Raw genomic sequence first — 18,641 nt, forward strand, 5'->3', positions numbered from 1 at the left:
TTTTAAGTTATCAATTCGTTAATAATTTTGTAATCAATTGTTCTGCAAGAGTTTTCTTTTGTCAAGCTTTCTTATTATTTGCTTTTGACAAGCCTTCTTACTATATGCTTTTGACACGCCTTCTTACTCATTGCTTTTGACTAACCTTCTTACCATTTGTTTTTAATAAACCTTGTTACTATATGCTTTTATCAAGCCTTATTACTATTTGCTTTAAACACGCCTTCTTACTGTTTGCTTTTGACATGCCTTCTACAAGTTTCTTTTCGCATAATCGAACACTCTTTATATCACGGATACGTTGCATTCTTTTGTTATATCGTTAATATTTTCCATTCATTTGATACTGTTCTTATGCATATCTCACAAACAACATTATGAATGATATCGATTGGCAAAATAATTTGACAAATAAATTTCTTTATCGCTTAACGTTTCCCTAGGGATATTTTCAATTTTGTTTGATAAATATTTCCTGTGGTCGAACGGATTCATTGCTGACTTGTTTATGTCGTATCTGGAAGATTTGATGATCTGATACCCATCAAATGTCTGTCTACCATTCAAAAGGCAATTATAGTTTGATTTTTAAGGGCATTTAATATTTTGGTACTTCGTTATATAGGAAATGACTCTTATTAGCATGAAATATATATTTTTTGAGAGTGGAAGAAATGTTTGGCAAAAGCAGAGGAAAGTACACATCATTACCATTCAAGCAGTATGCCTTCTTTTTGAAATTCAAACATAAATATCATTTTTAAAGAAAGTAAATTTACATATATATCCTTGATATGTAAATGATTGCATGCAACAAATCGTACCAAGATACTAAAATCTTTGCAAGTAAATGTTTTATCCAATATTCGTGTTGAAGAAATGTCTGTAAAACTGTATTTAGATATATACTCCAACAAATGAAGTCTTTGTAAAGCAATTAAACATACGTCTTGCTTCTCGCTTTCTTACTTAGTAAGCCGACATAGGTCAGTTGTTAGTGCGTCGGAATCGTCATTCAATGGTCACGGGTTCGTTACTGCCGAGACCATCCTAGAACGTTTGCCTCACTGTGTCCTTAAAATAGACACTTTGCTCTCACTTGCTGGGATTGATATAGCCAATACTGTGCTGAAAGTACGGTTAAAACCAACAAATAAACCATGATAAACCTAATACTGTGCTGAAAGTACGGTTAAAACCAACAAATAAACCATTACGAACCCAATACTCTGCTGAAAGTACGGTTAAAGCCAACACATAAATCATCTTTCTTGAATTAACGAGGCTGTATGGAAATATGGCAATAATTAAGAAAAGAATGTTACAATTTTTAAACTGTTTAATAAGAATTGGGTTGCGAATCTTCGTGAAACCCTCGACTGTATGTACAAATATCACATTTTATATATTGACTTCATGACGAATCACACATCACGTCCATTAGAAGAGTCTTTGACACACACACACAGACAGACACAGACACAGACACACACACACACACACACACACATATATATATATATATATATATATATATATATATATATATATATATATATATATATATATATATATATATATATATATATATATATATGTATATAAAGACACACAAATAAACTTACACAATAAGTTAGAAGCACGCAAACAAGCAGTAGAAAATAACGAGCATTCATGACGAATCACACATCACGTCCATTAGAAGAGTCTTTGACACACACACACAGACAGACACAGACACAGACACAGACACACACACACACACACACATATATATATATATATATATATATATATATATATATATATATATATATATATATATATATATATATATATATATATATATATATATATATATGTATGTATATAAAGACACACAAATAAACTTACACAATAAGTTAGAAGCACGCAAACAAGCAGTAGAAAATAACGAGCATTCATGACGAATCACACATCACGTCCATTAGAAGAGTCTTTGACACACACACACAGACAGACACAGACACAGACACACACACACACACACACACACACACACACACATATATATATATATATATATATATATATATATATATATATATATATATATATATATATATATATATATATATATATATATATATATATATATATATATATATATATATATATATATATATATATATATATATATATATATATGTATGTATGTATATAAAGACACACAAATAAACTTACACAATAAGTTAGAAGCACGCAAACAAGCAGTAGAAAATAACGAGCATTTATAAAATCATAAGTAAACAGTCGTTTATTTTATTGATGAACATGACAATGCGATGGCAAGCATTATCAGCTTCTTGTGATAACGTCAAACTTAACTGCATTTGCTGTTGTGTAAAAAAGCATTTACAGTTTGTATTTATTAATTTGGTTTGAGTAAGTGACGGTGATCAATTATATAGCTGAAAATTAATTTTCTATGTGATATTTCACATTGTTAAAGGTAAAAATCAATACATACAGAATCTGATAAACATTTAAATGTGATCCTCAGAATGTATTTTATAATGGTATCGAAACCATATATGAGGTATCAAAACAAGCTACAGACAGAAAAGAAAATATTTAATGACAGTTAATGGCGCTATAAACATTTTTTCGTAGAAATTTTTTTAGAACTATGACGAGATTTTCTTTTGGGCTTTTTATTTTGTAATCTATTCCGTGACTGTGGTTTTTACATTTATAGTAACCTACACCAAATTGTAGTTTTCGTAAATAGTTGCATTTTCATCAATTGACATAGCTATTCTGAAGCCTTTAAAATCGTGATTTACAAACCATTTTCAGGTTAATTAAAATCTCAAATTAACACAATAAGATAAAGAATAAAATACTTTCTTATCATTAAAATGAGTGGGTTTTCTTTCATTGTTTCTTTTAATGATTTAATTTATTCATTTATAAGAAACACTTTTTGGTTTCTCTCACAAAGAACAAGAGCCAATAAAAGTGGAATACTGCAGTATGGTGTATATAATAAGTACAATGCGACAGGTATTACGCAGAATTATTGTTTTTTTGGTATGGATGATATTTTGAAAGGTACATTTAAAGGCCAGTTTACGCCTTTAAAACAACAATAACAACAACAATAATGATAATGATAAAATTAATTATGATGGAGAATGATGTCAACAAGAACAAAAATGAATAGATAAGAATAGAAAAGTGATTGTGTCACAGTTACGAGAATATGGAAACATAAATTAACGATGCATTGCAGTGATATTATTGAACAGTGGAAAATTCGAAATGGTTTCCAGTGAACTCTTTGAAATGTCAAACGCATGAATGTCACATGTTTTACACGAGTTTACTGTAATTTTTGAAGCACTCCGTATCGTGTATTACTAGTTATGATGTAAAGTTTTAACGGACGGGGTGGGGTGGGGTGCATCTGTGAAATATATTCTGTACATGTCTAATACTCATCTACAGGTAAAATTACTAATGCTTATTGAATCATTTAATAAACACTTATGTTTTTGTGTGTGTATGTGTGTGCGTGTAGAAATTTAGACGAATGCAATAACTAATGTACAGATTGTTGATTACCTGTCTAGATCATTCTGAAATCTGAATGCAGGCATGCTAAAGAGCTGGGATGCGAAGATTACAAACGGTTGCAAGAGTGTATCTCTTTTTAGACCGTTCAACTGTGATGTTTATACAAACACACTCATTGAACTTTTGAAAAGAAAATGCATCCGATGCTTCTAAGAAGACACAGGATCACTGTAATGTCCATGATGAAGTATGTAATTTTTTATTCCGAAAAATATTTAAAAAAAACAATTTTATTATCTAGGTATTCCCAAGGTGACTAAAAAATTTCAATCAGCTTTTGTGGCTTTTTACAGGACTTTCCATTTAACTTTCTTTAATTAGGTTTGGTTCCTTGTAAAGATGACATTATACATTTTTCAATGTCCGAATTCTATAACAAGCAGAATGAAATTCAGTCCTTAATATTTTTCTCCTGCAAGCATACATTTAGCAAGATACCAGACCTCGTTCATGCTCATTCAGAAATCCCATGGGCAAGTAGATCAACTTGCACAGTTGTTTCTAGGAAAACAGGAGTAAAAAAATAAACTCCGAATATTTTGAGACGTCGGGTGTGTCAATTTGGAGACATAAATGACGTCACCTGATGGTAGAGAATATTAATGTTACACAACAGCAGACGATTGCAAGCAGGTGCAGATTATTGTAAGTATGTACAGCATTGGCGTTTCCCGCAACTTTTCCAGGTGACTCTTCTTTATGATCTGAAATGAGACTGGCCACTATTAATACATGAATAAGTTACAACAAAATACTAACAAATGAAATGACAATTCAGGAAACACTGATTTCAAAACCGGACACATATTTGCTGAATTTTATGACCTTTGCCTATTTTAAAAGGGTATATAAGAAGTTTTAGGATTCGTCAGGAACAAAATACGGTTTCCAAGAAAGCATTTGAATGTGTACATGCATCAAGATTTTGTAAACATTATGTGGAAAAATCGGATTTGTTACTTATTTCTAACATAGCGATGTAAATATTAAAATCGAAGAATAATCATGCAATCCCTTAAGAGCAAGACAGATCCAAATTCGGAAGTTCATATAATAAATGTTTAATTCAACGCGTAACATTATAATGGACTTGAAAACTCTAGGCCATACATAACATAAACCGTCTGATATTCTCTTGATGTTTTTTTTTTTTTAATTTAGAAAGGAACGTACGTGAAAGTTTTCCAATAAAATTTTCAATATTGGGAATATATTTCTCCTTAACCATGAAAGTTTTATTTTGATGACTTATTTTGAAAAAATATTATTAAGCTTGAATTATTTCACCCGTTATATGTCAAACACTAAAAACAAAGTAAAGGGTCTACTAAAACCCATACATTTTGTTTCGGCCTACTGAACTGTAGAAAAAAGGGCGTTTTATACAAGTGTACCCTGGTTAAAAATTGAAGATACCAAAACATGATTTAAATAACAGAGCCTTTACCATTCCGCCATCCCACACGTCATGGGGTACAATCTGGCAGCAAATCAAGTGAAAAGTTGTACAATTTTGAATATGAACAGAAGCTTCATTACAGCGAATAATTTCTTACGATTAGTGTGACCATTTAACAGAAAAATATTGATTTAAAAGTCCACATAGGTCCAATGATATCGGAAACTGACTATTACCATCAATCACCATATTTATATGTTCAGTTTTACAGTCCAAGTCATCGAAAGAATTCTAAGGCAATAACGTTTTCCGTTTCCAGATCGGAAAAGAAAAATGGTCAAAAATATAGAAAATACAGATTCAAGGAAAATAACAGAGACATACAGTTTTACTTACCTCTCTTGTCTTTTAAACTTGTCTCTGCTGAAAAAGACATATCAAGACATATATAGGCCTTTTGTGATAATACATAATTGATCCAATTATATCAAACTAATTAAACGATCATCAATACATTTCACCAAAGGCTTCGTTTTAAAGTTTAACAATACGAATAATATTCCGAACATCGTCTATAAAGTCATTTACGTTCGAAACTTTTGCTATAATATTAATTATTCTCCTTGAATTCCTTACCTTCCACGTGCTTATTATTCAAACAAATTCAGATTCATTTATTGTTTAGAAAGAAACAAAAATGAGTTGCATCACCGAAAACATAGGTCACTGGTGTACATCTGAGGAATAATAATCATGCAAAAGCTGTCATTTGTTTCCCTCTGACTTTAAATGACGCTTGTATAGCAAAAGAAAACTGTACTTTCCTTAATGGATGAGCAAGTTTTCAGAATATGTTGCGATTTAAGCACATGCTGCTCTATAATTAGTTCAAAATAATTGATGTGTAAACTTTAAATGTCATTCCAATGGCAATGTTTCCTTAGAAATACAATCAAGTGCACAATAACAAAATCGCGTGCAAACAACATAAAAGTATTGCTTACGGGTGCTAGAAGTTTCTGTTAGATTTTAGTTTCAGCTATAATTTTAAAAAAAGCATGTACATCTCAACCTGCTACGGTCTATTTTCGTTTTGGAGCTTATATTGGTAGTTATTGGACTTAATTTTAAGAACAATTCATTAGACAGAGTGAGATTCAGTACATTATTTATAATTAAACTTAACGTCTCGTATATTTTAAAGAACTTATGCACAATCAGTGAATCTTGAAATCATACTGGTTTCTATATACATGCAGTATTAAAAAGAGCATACTGACGCAAATCCTTGCAGTCCATTTATCAAATCACTTGTTTTATTCTGGCAAGTCCTTTTCTTTACAAATATTACATTCCTACTAAAACAAGTATGTGTTTTCAAACCTCAGCGGTTAATGCAATAATATTCATTATAGCATCTTTCTAAAGAATATAGCATCTATTCAAGGGTTATAGGATCTGTTTAAAGGTTATATTATATATTGAAGGGTTATATTATATATTTAAGGGTTATATGATATATTTAAAGGTATAATATATGTTTACGGGTTACAGGATCTATTTAAGGGGTATATTATCTATCAAAGGGTATAGTATCCATTTAAGGGTTATAGTATCGATTTAAGGTTAAAATATCTATTCAAGGGTTATGGTATATATTTAAGAGTTACAGTATCCATTTAAGGGTTATAGGATTTATTTAAGGTATATAGTATCCATTAAAAGGTTTCAGTATTTATTTCAGGGTTATAAGATCTATTTAAGGATTATAGAATATAATTAAGTGTTATAGTATATATTTAAGGGTTAGAGAATCTATTTAAGGGTTATAGGATCTATTTAACTGTATGGTGACTATCCAAGGGTTATAGGATCTATTTAAGGATTATAAGATCCATTTAAGAGTATAGTATATATTTAAGAGTTATAAGACGTATTTAAGGGTTATAGTATAAATTTAAGGGTTATATGATCTTTTTAAGAGTTTTAGTATATATTTAAGGGTTATAGTATATACGTAAGGGTTATATGATCCATTTAAGTGTTAAAGTGCCCATGTAAGGGTTAAAGAATATATTTAAGGGTTATAGGATCTAATTAAGGGTTATATGATCTTTCTACGAGTTGTAGTATAAATTTAAGGATTATATTATCGATTTAAGGGTTATACTATACATTTAAGGGTTACTTTATCCATTTAAGGGTTATATTATCGATTTAAGGGGAATATTATCCATTTAAGTGTTCTAGTATATATCTAAGGGGTATAATATTCATTTAAGGGTTATAGCATCCATTTAAGGGTTATAATATCTATTTAAGGATATATTATCTATTTAAAGGTTATAGGCTCTTTATGACGGTTATAATATTTATTTAACGGTTATAATATATATTTAAGGGTTATACAATCTATTTAATGGTTTTAGGATCTTTTTAAGGGTTCTATTATCTATGCAAGGGTTATAGAGTCTATTTAAAGGTCACAGGATCCTTTCAAGGGTTAAATTATCTATTTAACGGTTATAGTATCTATTCAAGTCTTATAGTATCCATTTAAGGGTTATATTATCTATTTAAAGGTTATAGTATATATTTAAGGGTTATAAAATCAATTTAAGGGTTGTAGGATCTACTTAAGGGTAAAGTATCTATTTAAGTGTTATATAATCTATTTAAGGATTTCAGTATCTATTTACAGGTTATAATTGCTTTCTAAGAGTTTGAATATCTATTTAAGGGTTATAGGATGTTTTTAATGGTATAATATCTATTTAAGGGTTGAAAGATCTATTTAAGGGTTATAGTATATATTTAAGGGTTACTGTATACATTTGAAGATTATAGGATATATTTAAGGGTTATAGTATCCATTTAAGGTTTAAGGTAACAATTTAAGGTGTATAATGTCAATTTACGGGGCTTGTTATCTATTTAAGGGTCTATTTAAAGATCTATTTTAGGGTTATATTACCTTTTCAAGGGTTATAAAACTTTTAAAGCGTTAAGGTATATATTTAAGGGTTGTAGGATCTATTTAAGGGTTATAGTATATAGTTAAGGTTTATAGTATCCATTTAAGGGTTAAAGTATCGATTTAAGAGACTAGCATCCATTTGAGAGTTTCACTATCCATTTAAGCGTTAAAGTATCGATTTGAGGTTTTAGTGTCTATTTAAGGGTTATGGGATCTATTTATGGGTTATAATAACCATTCAAGGGTTATAATGTCCATTTAAGGGTTATATGATCTATTTAAGGGTATATAATATGGTTAACGGTTAAAGTACCGATTTAAGGGTTATAGTATCTATTTAAGGGTTATATTATATTTTAAGGGTTATACTATCCATTTAAGGGTTATTGGATCTACTTATGGGTATAGGATCTATTTAAGTGTTATAGAATCCATTTAAAGGTTTTAATATAAATTTAAGGGTTATAATAACAATATAAGGGTTATTACATATATTAAAGGGTTATAGGTTTTTTAAAGGTATGGTATCTATTTAAGGGTTATAGGATCTAGCTAAGGTTATATTATTTATTTAAGGGTTATATGATCTTTTTAAGAGTTATAGTACATATTACAGGGTTATAATAATAGTTGTGGTTTTAGGATCTATTTAAGAATTATGGTGTATTTATATGACTATTTAAGGGATATAGTATATTTTCAAGGTTTATAATAACCATTTAAGGGTTATAGTATCGATTTATGGGTTATAATGTCCATATAAGGGTTTTATTATCCATTTAAGGTCTATTTGAAGATCTATTTAAAGGTTATAGTATCTATTTAAGGGTTATAGTATATATTTAAGGGTTATATTATGCATTTAAGCGTTATAGTATACATTTAGGGGTTAAAGGGTTATAGTATCAATTTAGGTGTTATAATAGCCATATATGGCTTTTAGCATCCATTTTAGGGTTAAAGTATCGATTTAATGGTTTAAGTATTTATTTAAGGGTTATAACATCTCTGTAAGTGTTGAGTTATCCATTTAAGTGTTATAATATCCATTCAAGGTTTACATAATCTATTTAAAGGCAAGTAACGATGTAAGGGTTGTATTATCTATTTAACGGTTGTGATATCTTTTAAGGGGTTATAATATCTTTTTAAAGGTTATAGTATATATTTAAGGGCTATATGATGTATTTAAGGGTTATATTATCTATTTAATGCTTACATAATCTATTTAAGGGTTATAGGAACTATTTAAGGGTTATATGGTCTATTTAATGGTTTACGGATCTATTTAAGGGTTATAATATCCATTTAAGGGTAATATTATCGATTTAAGGGATACACTATCCATTTAAAGGTTATAGTATATATTTAAGGGTTACATCATTTATTTAAGGGCTATATGATCTTTCTAAGGGTTATAGGATATATTCAAGGGTTATAGTATATATTTAAGGGTTACATGGTATTTTTAAGGGTTATATTATCTAGCTAAGGTTTATGGGATCTTTTTAAGGGTTATAGTATCTACTTAATGCTCATATGATCTTTTTAAGGGTTACAGTATATATTTAAGGGATGCAGTATCGATTTAAGGGTTATAATATCCATTTAAGGATTATAGTATAAATTTAAGATTTATAGTATCGATTTAAGGGTTATAGTGTATATTTAAGAGTTATTATATCTATCTAATGGTTATACTATCCTTTTAAGCGTTATAGTATGCATTTAAGGGTTATATTATCCATTTGATGGTTATTTTATCTATTTTGTTTGTTACGGTATCCATTTAAGGATTATAATATCTATTTTTCGGTTATGGAATCTATTTATATATAAATATATAGTCACACATAGATACATACATAGATACATGGATAGTGGATATTTTAAGGAGGAAAGAACTACAGTCATATATATATATATATATATATATATATATATATATATATATATATATATATATATATATATATATATATATATATATATATATATATATATATATATATATATATGTATATATATATATATATATATATATATATATATATATATATATATATATATATATATATATATATATATATATATATATATATATATATATATATATATATATATATATATATATATATATATATATATATATATACACACATGCATACATACATACATACATACATACATACATAACGTCCTAAAAATGGTTTTAATCATGGTACTTGCATGATTGAAATTGTCGGCTGCTTGAATATTGCCAAGTAATATCCAGTGTAAGGCAAATAATAAAATCCATTTGGGAAAGAATTGCGGGTCAAATATTTTGTTAAATATAAGAATTAACATCGTAGTTTACCTCATATACATAGTATCATTTGGATGGCTACCATCATAATCGACCAATTATTTCTATAAAAAAAATATATTATCTCCCTGTGCACTGAAATATTATTGCGTTAAGGCACCTATTTATAAATTGTATTAACTTCAATATAAAATGAGAACCATAATCATTTGATATTTCAAGTGTACATTTATGGCTAATAATATTCAGTATCATTGAGAGCCCATTTTTCTTTTAATATCTGGAAAACATTTTTACTATTTCTTTATCATTGCAAACGCTAGAACGTTTTCATCAAATCTGGACTAGTAGACAGAATAAGACCACCAGGGTGTTTGAGAATAATCAAATGATTCTAATGAATATTTAGGTCCATCTTTCATTCAATGTCAAGTTTAGGCACTGCACAAAAATGTTTATCAACATAATTATTCAAATGCTATAGCTCCAATGCCATCTTGTTATTTCTATCGGTTCCAAATCAATTATTGTTATTTATATCGGTTCCATGCCATTTAATGTTATTGCTATCGGTTCCATGCCATTTAATGTTATTGCAATAGGTCATGTGACATTTCTTGTCCATAAACATGGTCACATTTTAGACTGGATTCTTCATAGACCTGATGATAACATTCTACGGTCCTTTCTGGTATCCCATGAACTTGCATCAGATCACCTCTGCATTATATGCCATCTTGATGTATCAGTCCCTAACCCTCCACCTTTATCTGCTACTAAGAGAAACCTCCGTATGATAAATAGAACCAAACTAATGCACGACATCCAAGCTAACCTAACAACTTGCTTACCTCCTACAGCAGAACAACTCGATAACTGTCTTCGTTTATTGCTTGACAAACATGCCCCAGCTACCAAGTGCAGAGTATCAATTCAAAAGTGTTCTCCATGGTATAGAAGTGTTAGGGACCAGCTTCGCACTGCTAAAAGAGACCGCCGTAAAGCTGAGAGGCTCTGGCTTTCCACCAGACTCACTATTCATAAGCAAATCTATGAAGCCGCTAAGAAGAATGTTACAGATATAGTCCATGCAGCGAAATCAGCCCACTACACTACTAAGATCATGGAAAGTTCCAGCTGCAAAGAGCTGTACGAGATTACTAACAAGCTAATGTCAAGGAATAAATCTACACCACTTCCAACTACCTTCTCTCCAGTTGACCTTCCGGACATGTTTGCAAATTTCTTCCGTGACAAAGTACAAACCATTAGAGCTAAGCTTGACACCACAATTTCAATTGACTCGTCGTCACCATACAATTGGGATACAGAATTTGAGCGGCAACCATTAGCAGCATTTGAACCTGTCTCTATGGATTTCGTACGTTCAATCCTGATGAAGAGTGCACGAAAGTCATGTGAACTTGATCCAATTCCAACATCAATGTTGCTTGAGTGCTTAGATCCAGTATTGCCTTCACTAACTGATGTTATTAATACCTCTCTCTCTCATCCAGGGTATTCCCATCATTTTTCAAAACTGCCATTGTAAAGCCTTTGCTGAAGAAACCAACACTAGACCATAACGATTTAAAGAACTACTGCCCAGTTTCTAATCCCATTCATATAAAAATCTTAGAAAAGGTTGTTCTATCCCAGATTGTATCTCATCTAAATTCAGACAATCTTTTTAGCAATGTACAATCTGCATATCGCTCTTGCCACAGTACTGAAACTACTCTTCTTAAAGTAGTTAATGACATTCTCTCTGCGTTGGATAGCGGAAAGATTACAGTCCTCACCCTCCTTGATTTGTCTGCAGCATTTGACACAATAGACCATGATATATTACTTCACCGTCTCCAGCATGTATTTGGCATTCGTGATACAGCCTTACTGTGGTTCAAGTCCTACTTTGTCAACAGGACACAAATTGTATCTGCAAATGGAATACACTCCAGCCCAGTTGATCTATATTGTGGTGTTCCACAGGGGTCAGTTCTTGGACCTGTTTTCTTCATTCTGTACACTCAGTCGCCCTCAAGTGTCATAGATCATCATCCAGTGTCTCACCAATTGTACGCTGATGACACTCAATTATACAAATCTAGCCACCCAACTGAAGTTGATGCTAGCATCCAAGGTGTAGAGAGGTGCATTTCTGATGTGAAATCATGGATGACATGTAACAAGCTGCATATGAATGATGATAAAACTGAGGCCATTCTGATCACAACAAAATGACTTTCTCATTCACATCCTTTACCTCAAACAATAAATATCAGCAACACCAATATTAATTCACACAATCAGTACGAAACCAAGGTGTTACTCTAGACAGTACTCTCACATTGCACCAATATGTCATGAACATATGCAAGGCTGCATATCTTGAGCTGAGACGCCTCAGCTCAATTCGCAAATATCTTTCAATTGATGCCACTAAAACACTTGTGTGTTCATTAGTAATTTCAAGACTGGACTATTGATGCTCAGTTCTGTCTGGTTCATCTCAATATCTGCTCCAGAAACTTCAAAAAGTTCAAAACACAACCGCTCGGATCATACTTAGAGTACCACGATTAGAGCACACCTCCCCGCTGCTCTGTACCCTACACTGGCTATCCATTCGATCCAGAATCAAACACAAAATTTGTTCTCTGTGCTACGTTTCACTGTCGGACTCTAGTCCAACATACCTATCCGACCTCACCCATGTGTATACACCAGCAAGATACTTACGCTCCTCTTCTGACAATCGTATACTCATTATTCCCACTATGAAAACACTGTCATATGGACAGCGTTCTTTTGCATACCAGGGCCCAGCAACGTGCAATGAATTGCCCACTGAACTTAGACACAAAGACACAGTGATCACATTCAAGAGGGCTCTCAAAACTCACTTATTTCGACTGCAAGAACAAACTTAAAGACCTAATAATGTTTCCAACCTTAAATATTCTTAGCATGTTTTTTTTTTAATGATTTCTAATTTCATGGTGTTTGTTTTTGTAATCATATCATTATATGTCTTTTATCTTATAGGTGTTGTCTAATGTTGTAAAGCGCTTAGAGCTTCTAAAGATTAGGCGCTATACAAAGTCCTCATTATTATTATTATTACTATTATTGATATCGGTTCCATGCCATTTCTTGTTATTTCTATCGGCTACAAGTCATTTATTGTTATTGCTATCGGTTCCGTGCCATTTCTTGTTATTTCTATCGGTCCCATTCCATTTAATGTTATTGCAATAGGTCATGTGACATTTCTTGTTATTTCTATCGGTTCCATGCCATTTCTTGCTACAATTCTCGTCATTTTCAATAGATCTGATGCCATTTTTTCTTATAGTTATGGTCATCATAGATCGTGTTAATAATGTAATTAGTTATCAGAAAGTACCCAATAAACAGTCTGTGACAAGAATGGTATTTATTGAACATTAGTAATTTTATAACCAAACTTCATAAGTTCCGGTTTTTCCAAAACCGATCACTTATGTTCAGGCATTATGGGATTACGGACAGATGCGATAATAAATGAGCTCAAAAACTGGAGAGCTTCGCCAGATGCAAACATCTCCGTACGTCTGAAACTGAAGACTTAACAACGGAAGAGCTCCAGTTACCACGAGGAATTTTTCGGTTAGCGAAATTTGAGTAAATTACAATCGAGACATACATTAGATTAACTTTATCGAGCCAAAACAACAAAATACACATAAAAGACTAATTATTTGGAATTATTTTGTTGTACTATTAACACTCATATATTTCCGAAATGGTCAGTGCAGGGATAATATAAAAGAGTTGCATAGTAAGATAATCAATCGATATATAGCATAGGCGCTTACTTAGCGGCTACTGTGCAGAGTGAGCTTATAGGTTGTTTTCGAACGATGATTCCTTCTATATCTAAACAATTAGTGTTTAGAAGACATATTTCTTTTATTACTTTGAACTATTCGTTAGGTAACACTTTTGATGATAATTCATTAGTGACGGACAATATCTAAGAATGACATATTACAGCTGGTAGCAACACCGTCAAAATAAGCACATGAAAATTAAAATCTCCTAACCCGTGACGATGATTCGCTGACGCTCGGTGGAAATTTGATAAAACATAAGATTCTAATTACACAGAGACAACGGCGAAGGGATCACCTGAGTATACTGGTTTATAATGCTTCTGTTGATGGTCATAGAGATGGGGAGGACCTAAGGGAATAAAAACGGAAACAGAAATAGCAGTGTGCATTAATACATCATATGGCTTCAGTGCAACCAAGTGCTACGTTGTGTTAGGTTATCCAGAACTGAATACTGAATGAATGATGAAGCTAATCTACCCATTTAAACTCATTCAAGAAATGAGTAATTAAAAAGACGTTTTCAAAATATTTACAAGCGATAAAACTGTTTCTCTCTTTAAAGAGTCAAGCAAAGGTTGCTACTAAAGTAAAAAGAACAAAACTAAATTACATGGGCCTGAAATTCTTAATGGAAAATAAACTTTCACGGTCATAGATTTAAACATTTAGTGTATCTTTTACGTATAGCAAATATAGTTCTTCAAGTCAGATCATGGAAGACTGTAAACGGTTATATATTAGATAATTGTTGGGGAGGCTTCAAATTAAAGAATCAATATTAGTTTTTAAAACATTTTTGAAGACTTCTAAAGAAATTCCAATCAAGTATGCAGAAAATGCATTAAATTGAAAATTTAAATGATAATCCATTACATAGTGTATAGAAGCCAAAGCAAACAAAACTTTGTTCAAATTGGTAAAAAGAAAACAATTTTCACTGCACATGAAACGATGACATCGGTTGTAAAGCCAACTTCATCACTGTTACGAATGTGACCCTTTTCCAAAAGACATTTCCAAATTATGAAATAAATAATGAAATAATCCTTATATAAAAACTACAGCACTCTTCCGCCTGACAAAGTATTTATACATATATATACATCTATGTGATAAATACAGTACATTTAGTAGATCTTTGACGAAAGAATATGGAATTAAGAATACGGACAATAAATATTATATCTATCTGTAAAGGTATATGAAAAATTGGGATGGTAAGGCAATAGCTCTGTGCCAGAGAAAAAAGAAGGGAATTACAATAAATCCTGTGAAGTAACTAAACTAGAGAAAAAGACATGCTCCTATATTATTATATTTCAGCACATTGGAACTAATATCTATAAGGTAAATGTCTGAGTTTTTTTCTAACGCCAAAATCATTATGAGAACACAATGGACTATATCACATTGTAGATATGTAAATATAATGCTCCAGTAAAGATCTATTTGTTAGATAAAAAGTAAATTAAATGTTCCACATGATATTTCTTATGATTTTAAAAGTATTATTTTGTCATAGGTACAAACTTGTACCCAGCAATTCTACATATCATGAACAAAAGAAATAATTAATTAAACCAAACTACGAAAAACATGTCTGATTTCGCAACTGTTTCGTAGTAGTTTTAAGTTCATGAAAGGACAATCAAGTTGGAAGCAAGCTTTGAATTCATGAAACATTTTTAGGACAACAACCAAAGCAACAAAAACAAAATGCACGATTAAAAATTTACGAAAAAAACCCACTGAAACATGCGGTCTACATATTTTAGGAAAAACTATTACCCATATTAATACACAGAATGGTTGTGAATGATTAGTGTAAATAGAAAATCTTGCGCTCGCCATTTAAGGATTCAAACATGTCAAATAGCTATTTCCGATACGTTAATGATGTCATGCAACATTTTATCCTCCAAATAGTTGCAGGAATTAAATGAATATTGTGTCGTGAAAGTTATTTCAGCTTTTGTGACATTTTGAAGCGTTCTGTAATAATTGTGTGATATAGTGAATCCTGCTGCCCATTCTTGTGCTCCAGGTTTAAAGATGTCATCTGTTGGACTTGAACTTTAAACAGACTTTTGCATGTTCTTGATGGTAGAGAGTGAAAGAAAAGGCATAATTAAGGCAATATAGATACTACGAAGCATATTATAAATACTGCATGTCCACCTTCTATAAATGGGCCATGCTCCAATACATGCCGGTAAAATAACTGGTCAAATGAAAAACAATTCTGACGGATAGAATTTGATTGAAATACAAGATAAGCATGATACTGGTTGCATTCTTGATTTAAGATACTCCATTAGAATCACATGCCGATTTCAAAGACTACCAGTTTGCTCCCAAGAAATATAACCTCATAACCTCGGATGCGAAAGAAATTGACCCATATGATTGCAAAGGTGCAAAACCAACTGTTCCAAAAGTGCTATGTTGTAATGGTGCAAAATTGTGCAGATAAAATCACAGTACATTATGTCGGGTTCAGCGAGACACATCAATATTAAGATTGACGTATGGGCTAGGGTAGCAATAAATTTCAGCCTGCCAAGGATGGGATATGCGATGTTTGGAGCATGATTGAATTTTAATTAGGACCCTCTGACATAATGGTCGGACAGATATGTAAACGTAAGGTCATATAACGGAAAATGACAAAGCTAAGACAAACCAGAGCCAAATTCTTGCGCCATTTGAACCAGGTTTTATAAAATGATATTTTCCATAAAAGTTATTAATAAAGGTGGACTAGAAAGGATTATTCTGGCTTAGATTGGAGTGTTGAAATTTCTACTGTAAGAGTGTTTGTGTGATTTGCATTTTAAACGTAGCTTTAACAATTTTTCAGTCATATCTCTACGATGTCTGCAGTGTGACAGTTTATAGTGATGTCTAGCACCGAGGCATCAGGCCGCAGACATGTAGCATGATGTCCCACCCAGTTACATTATCCTGACACCAGGCCGACCAGTCCTAACACTAACCTCTTAATGCTGAGCGCCAAGAGAGGCAGCTGTTAGTACCATTTTTGTAAGTCTTTGGTATGACTCGGCCGGGGATCGAACCCACGACCTTCCGCATCCGAGGTGGACGCTCTAACCACTAGGTCACCGGAGCGGTTCCTACGGTTAGAGAAAGTTAATACTGGTTGGCTAAGCTAAACGAGGGAGGGGGTGTTCTTCAGACGAAATTTTCATAGCTTTAGTATCATGTATCATTCAGCAAAGTTTTATACAAACTAAGCTTTTTCTTGCTGAAGGAAGAACGTCTTGACTCCGAGGGAGGAGTAGTAAGCGTTATCCCGATAGAAACTGTCCAAGTGACAGAGGGTCTGGAAATTTGATAGACTCGGAACCAGAGATAGATTCAGCTTTATAGGAAAGGGACTGAGTCTTGGAAAAGGCACACAGGTATTGTCTCAATCAAATACAATATGCATTGATGTAAGTTTGTGATTATTTGTTGAGTTTATTCGTTTTAAATTCGTAATTCACTTTTTCTTGAGATCAGAAAATAATTGTACATTCATCTGTTTTTAATGTAATAGAAATAATGTAGTGTAGGAATTTTATGCATTACTCTGATACGAATTGTGAGAATTAATTTATTTGTATTGAATTATATAGGAATCATGTATCCTGATGATTTCATGCATTTATTCTGATACAAATCGTAAGAAGTGAGTTATCTGTCTTAAATGATTTGTATCATGTATGCTGAGAATACATTTTCTATGTCTGGAAATGTGTGTCAGTTAATCGCTAATTAGCAAGAAAAGTAGTTAAGGGAAGTGAAGTCCATTAATTCGTTTGTGTAAATAATTCTCTGATAATAAGCAAGCGGGGGCTCGGGAAGGAACAAACAAAAAAAAAAAACTCCGGATAATTCAGAACAAAACGGCTAATTGAATTTCGCAGAAATTTTTTAAACTCCATTTCTAAGAGAAAGTGAACCATTCAAATGCCGTGTTCGAATTCTTTGTTGTTTTTTAATTGATTAAATTGTTATATTTCACATACGCATGCTATGTTGTTTTATTTTATGCTTTGCTCAGATCTCTCTTATTCCATCCGTTAATTTTTTTTATTTTATTTTACTGTTAATTCGATCCGGGCAATAACACAGTGGTCGATCATCTCCAAGATAACCATAACCAAAACACCATAATGAGTGTGGATATCACATCATCCCACCATCCGACAAATGCACATTAAAAGCATAGATGTGTCATTTACTCCAGAAGTCCTTTGCTCAAAATATATGTAGCTTTAAAATAGAACATAATACGCAGAGTTGTCTTATTTGCTTATGTCATACCTACATAATTCTGTAGACAAATTTGGAACAGGTATCCAATAACTTATTTTTATGCTTTAGTATTGTCGTATCCCTACACGAGTTGACTAATGCAAAAGATTATAATGCGCTAACAATTTTATGTTTATT

At 31.6% G+C, this 18,641-nt stretch overlaps 1 protein-coding gene across 4 annotated transcripts in view; it reads right to left on the reverse strand.

The window, feature by feature from the left end:
- Window positions 1-1,321: 1,321 nt before the first annotated feature.
- LOC149801837 (zwei Ig domain protein zig-8-like) overlaps window positions 1,322-18,641 on the reverse strand; it is a 127,692-nt gene continuing 110,372 nt past the window's right edge. Inside the window, exons 6-8 of one of the 4 annotated variants that reach the window (XM_089956209.1) lie at window positions 14,476-14,529; window positions 5,414-5,440; window positions 1,322-4,322 (exon numbers count right to left, since the gene is read on the reverse strand). In XM_089956209.1, the coding sequence (XP_089812335.1) occupies window positions 4,198-4,322; window positions 5,414-5,440; window positions 14,476-14,529 (206 nt within the window). In that variant the 3' untranslated portion in view covers window positions 1,322-4,197. Of the gene's footprint in view, window positions 4,323-5,413; window positions 5,441-14,390; window positions 14,530-18,641 lie in introns of all 4 variants that reach the window. The other 3 variants (XR_016420726.1, XM_089956211.1, XM_089956210.1) reach the window with 3 other exon arrangements.

The sequence above is a fragment of the Sinohyriopsis cumingii genome, chromosome 4, assembly GCF_028554795.1.
Source record: "Sinohyriopsis cumingii isolate HCF-2022 chromosome 4, ASM2855479v2, whole genome shotgun sequence".
In the NCBI taxonomy this organism is placed as follows: domain Eukaryota; kingdom Metazoa; phylum Mollusca; class Bivalvia; order Unionida; family Unionidae; genus Sinohyriopsis; species Sinohyriopsis cumingii.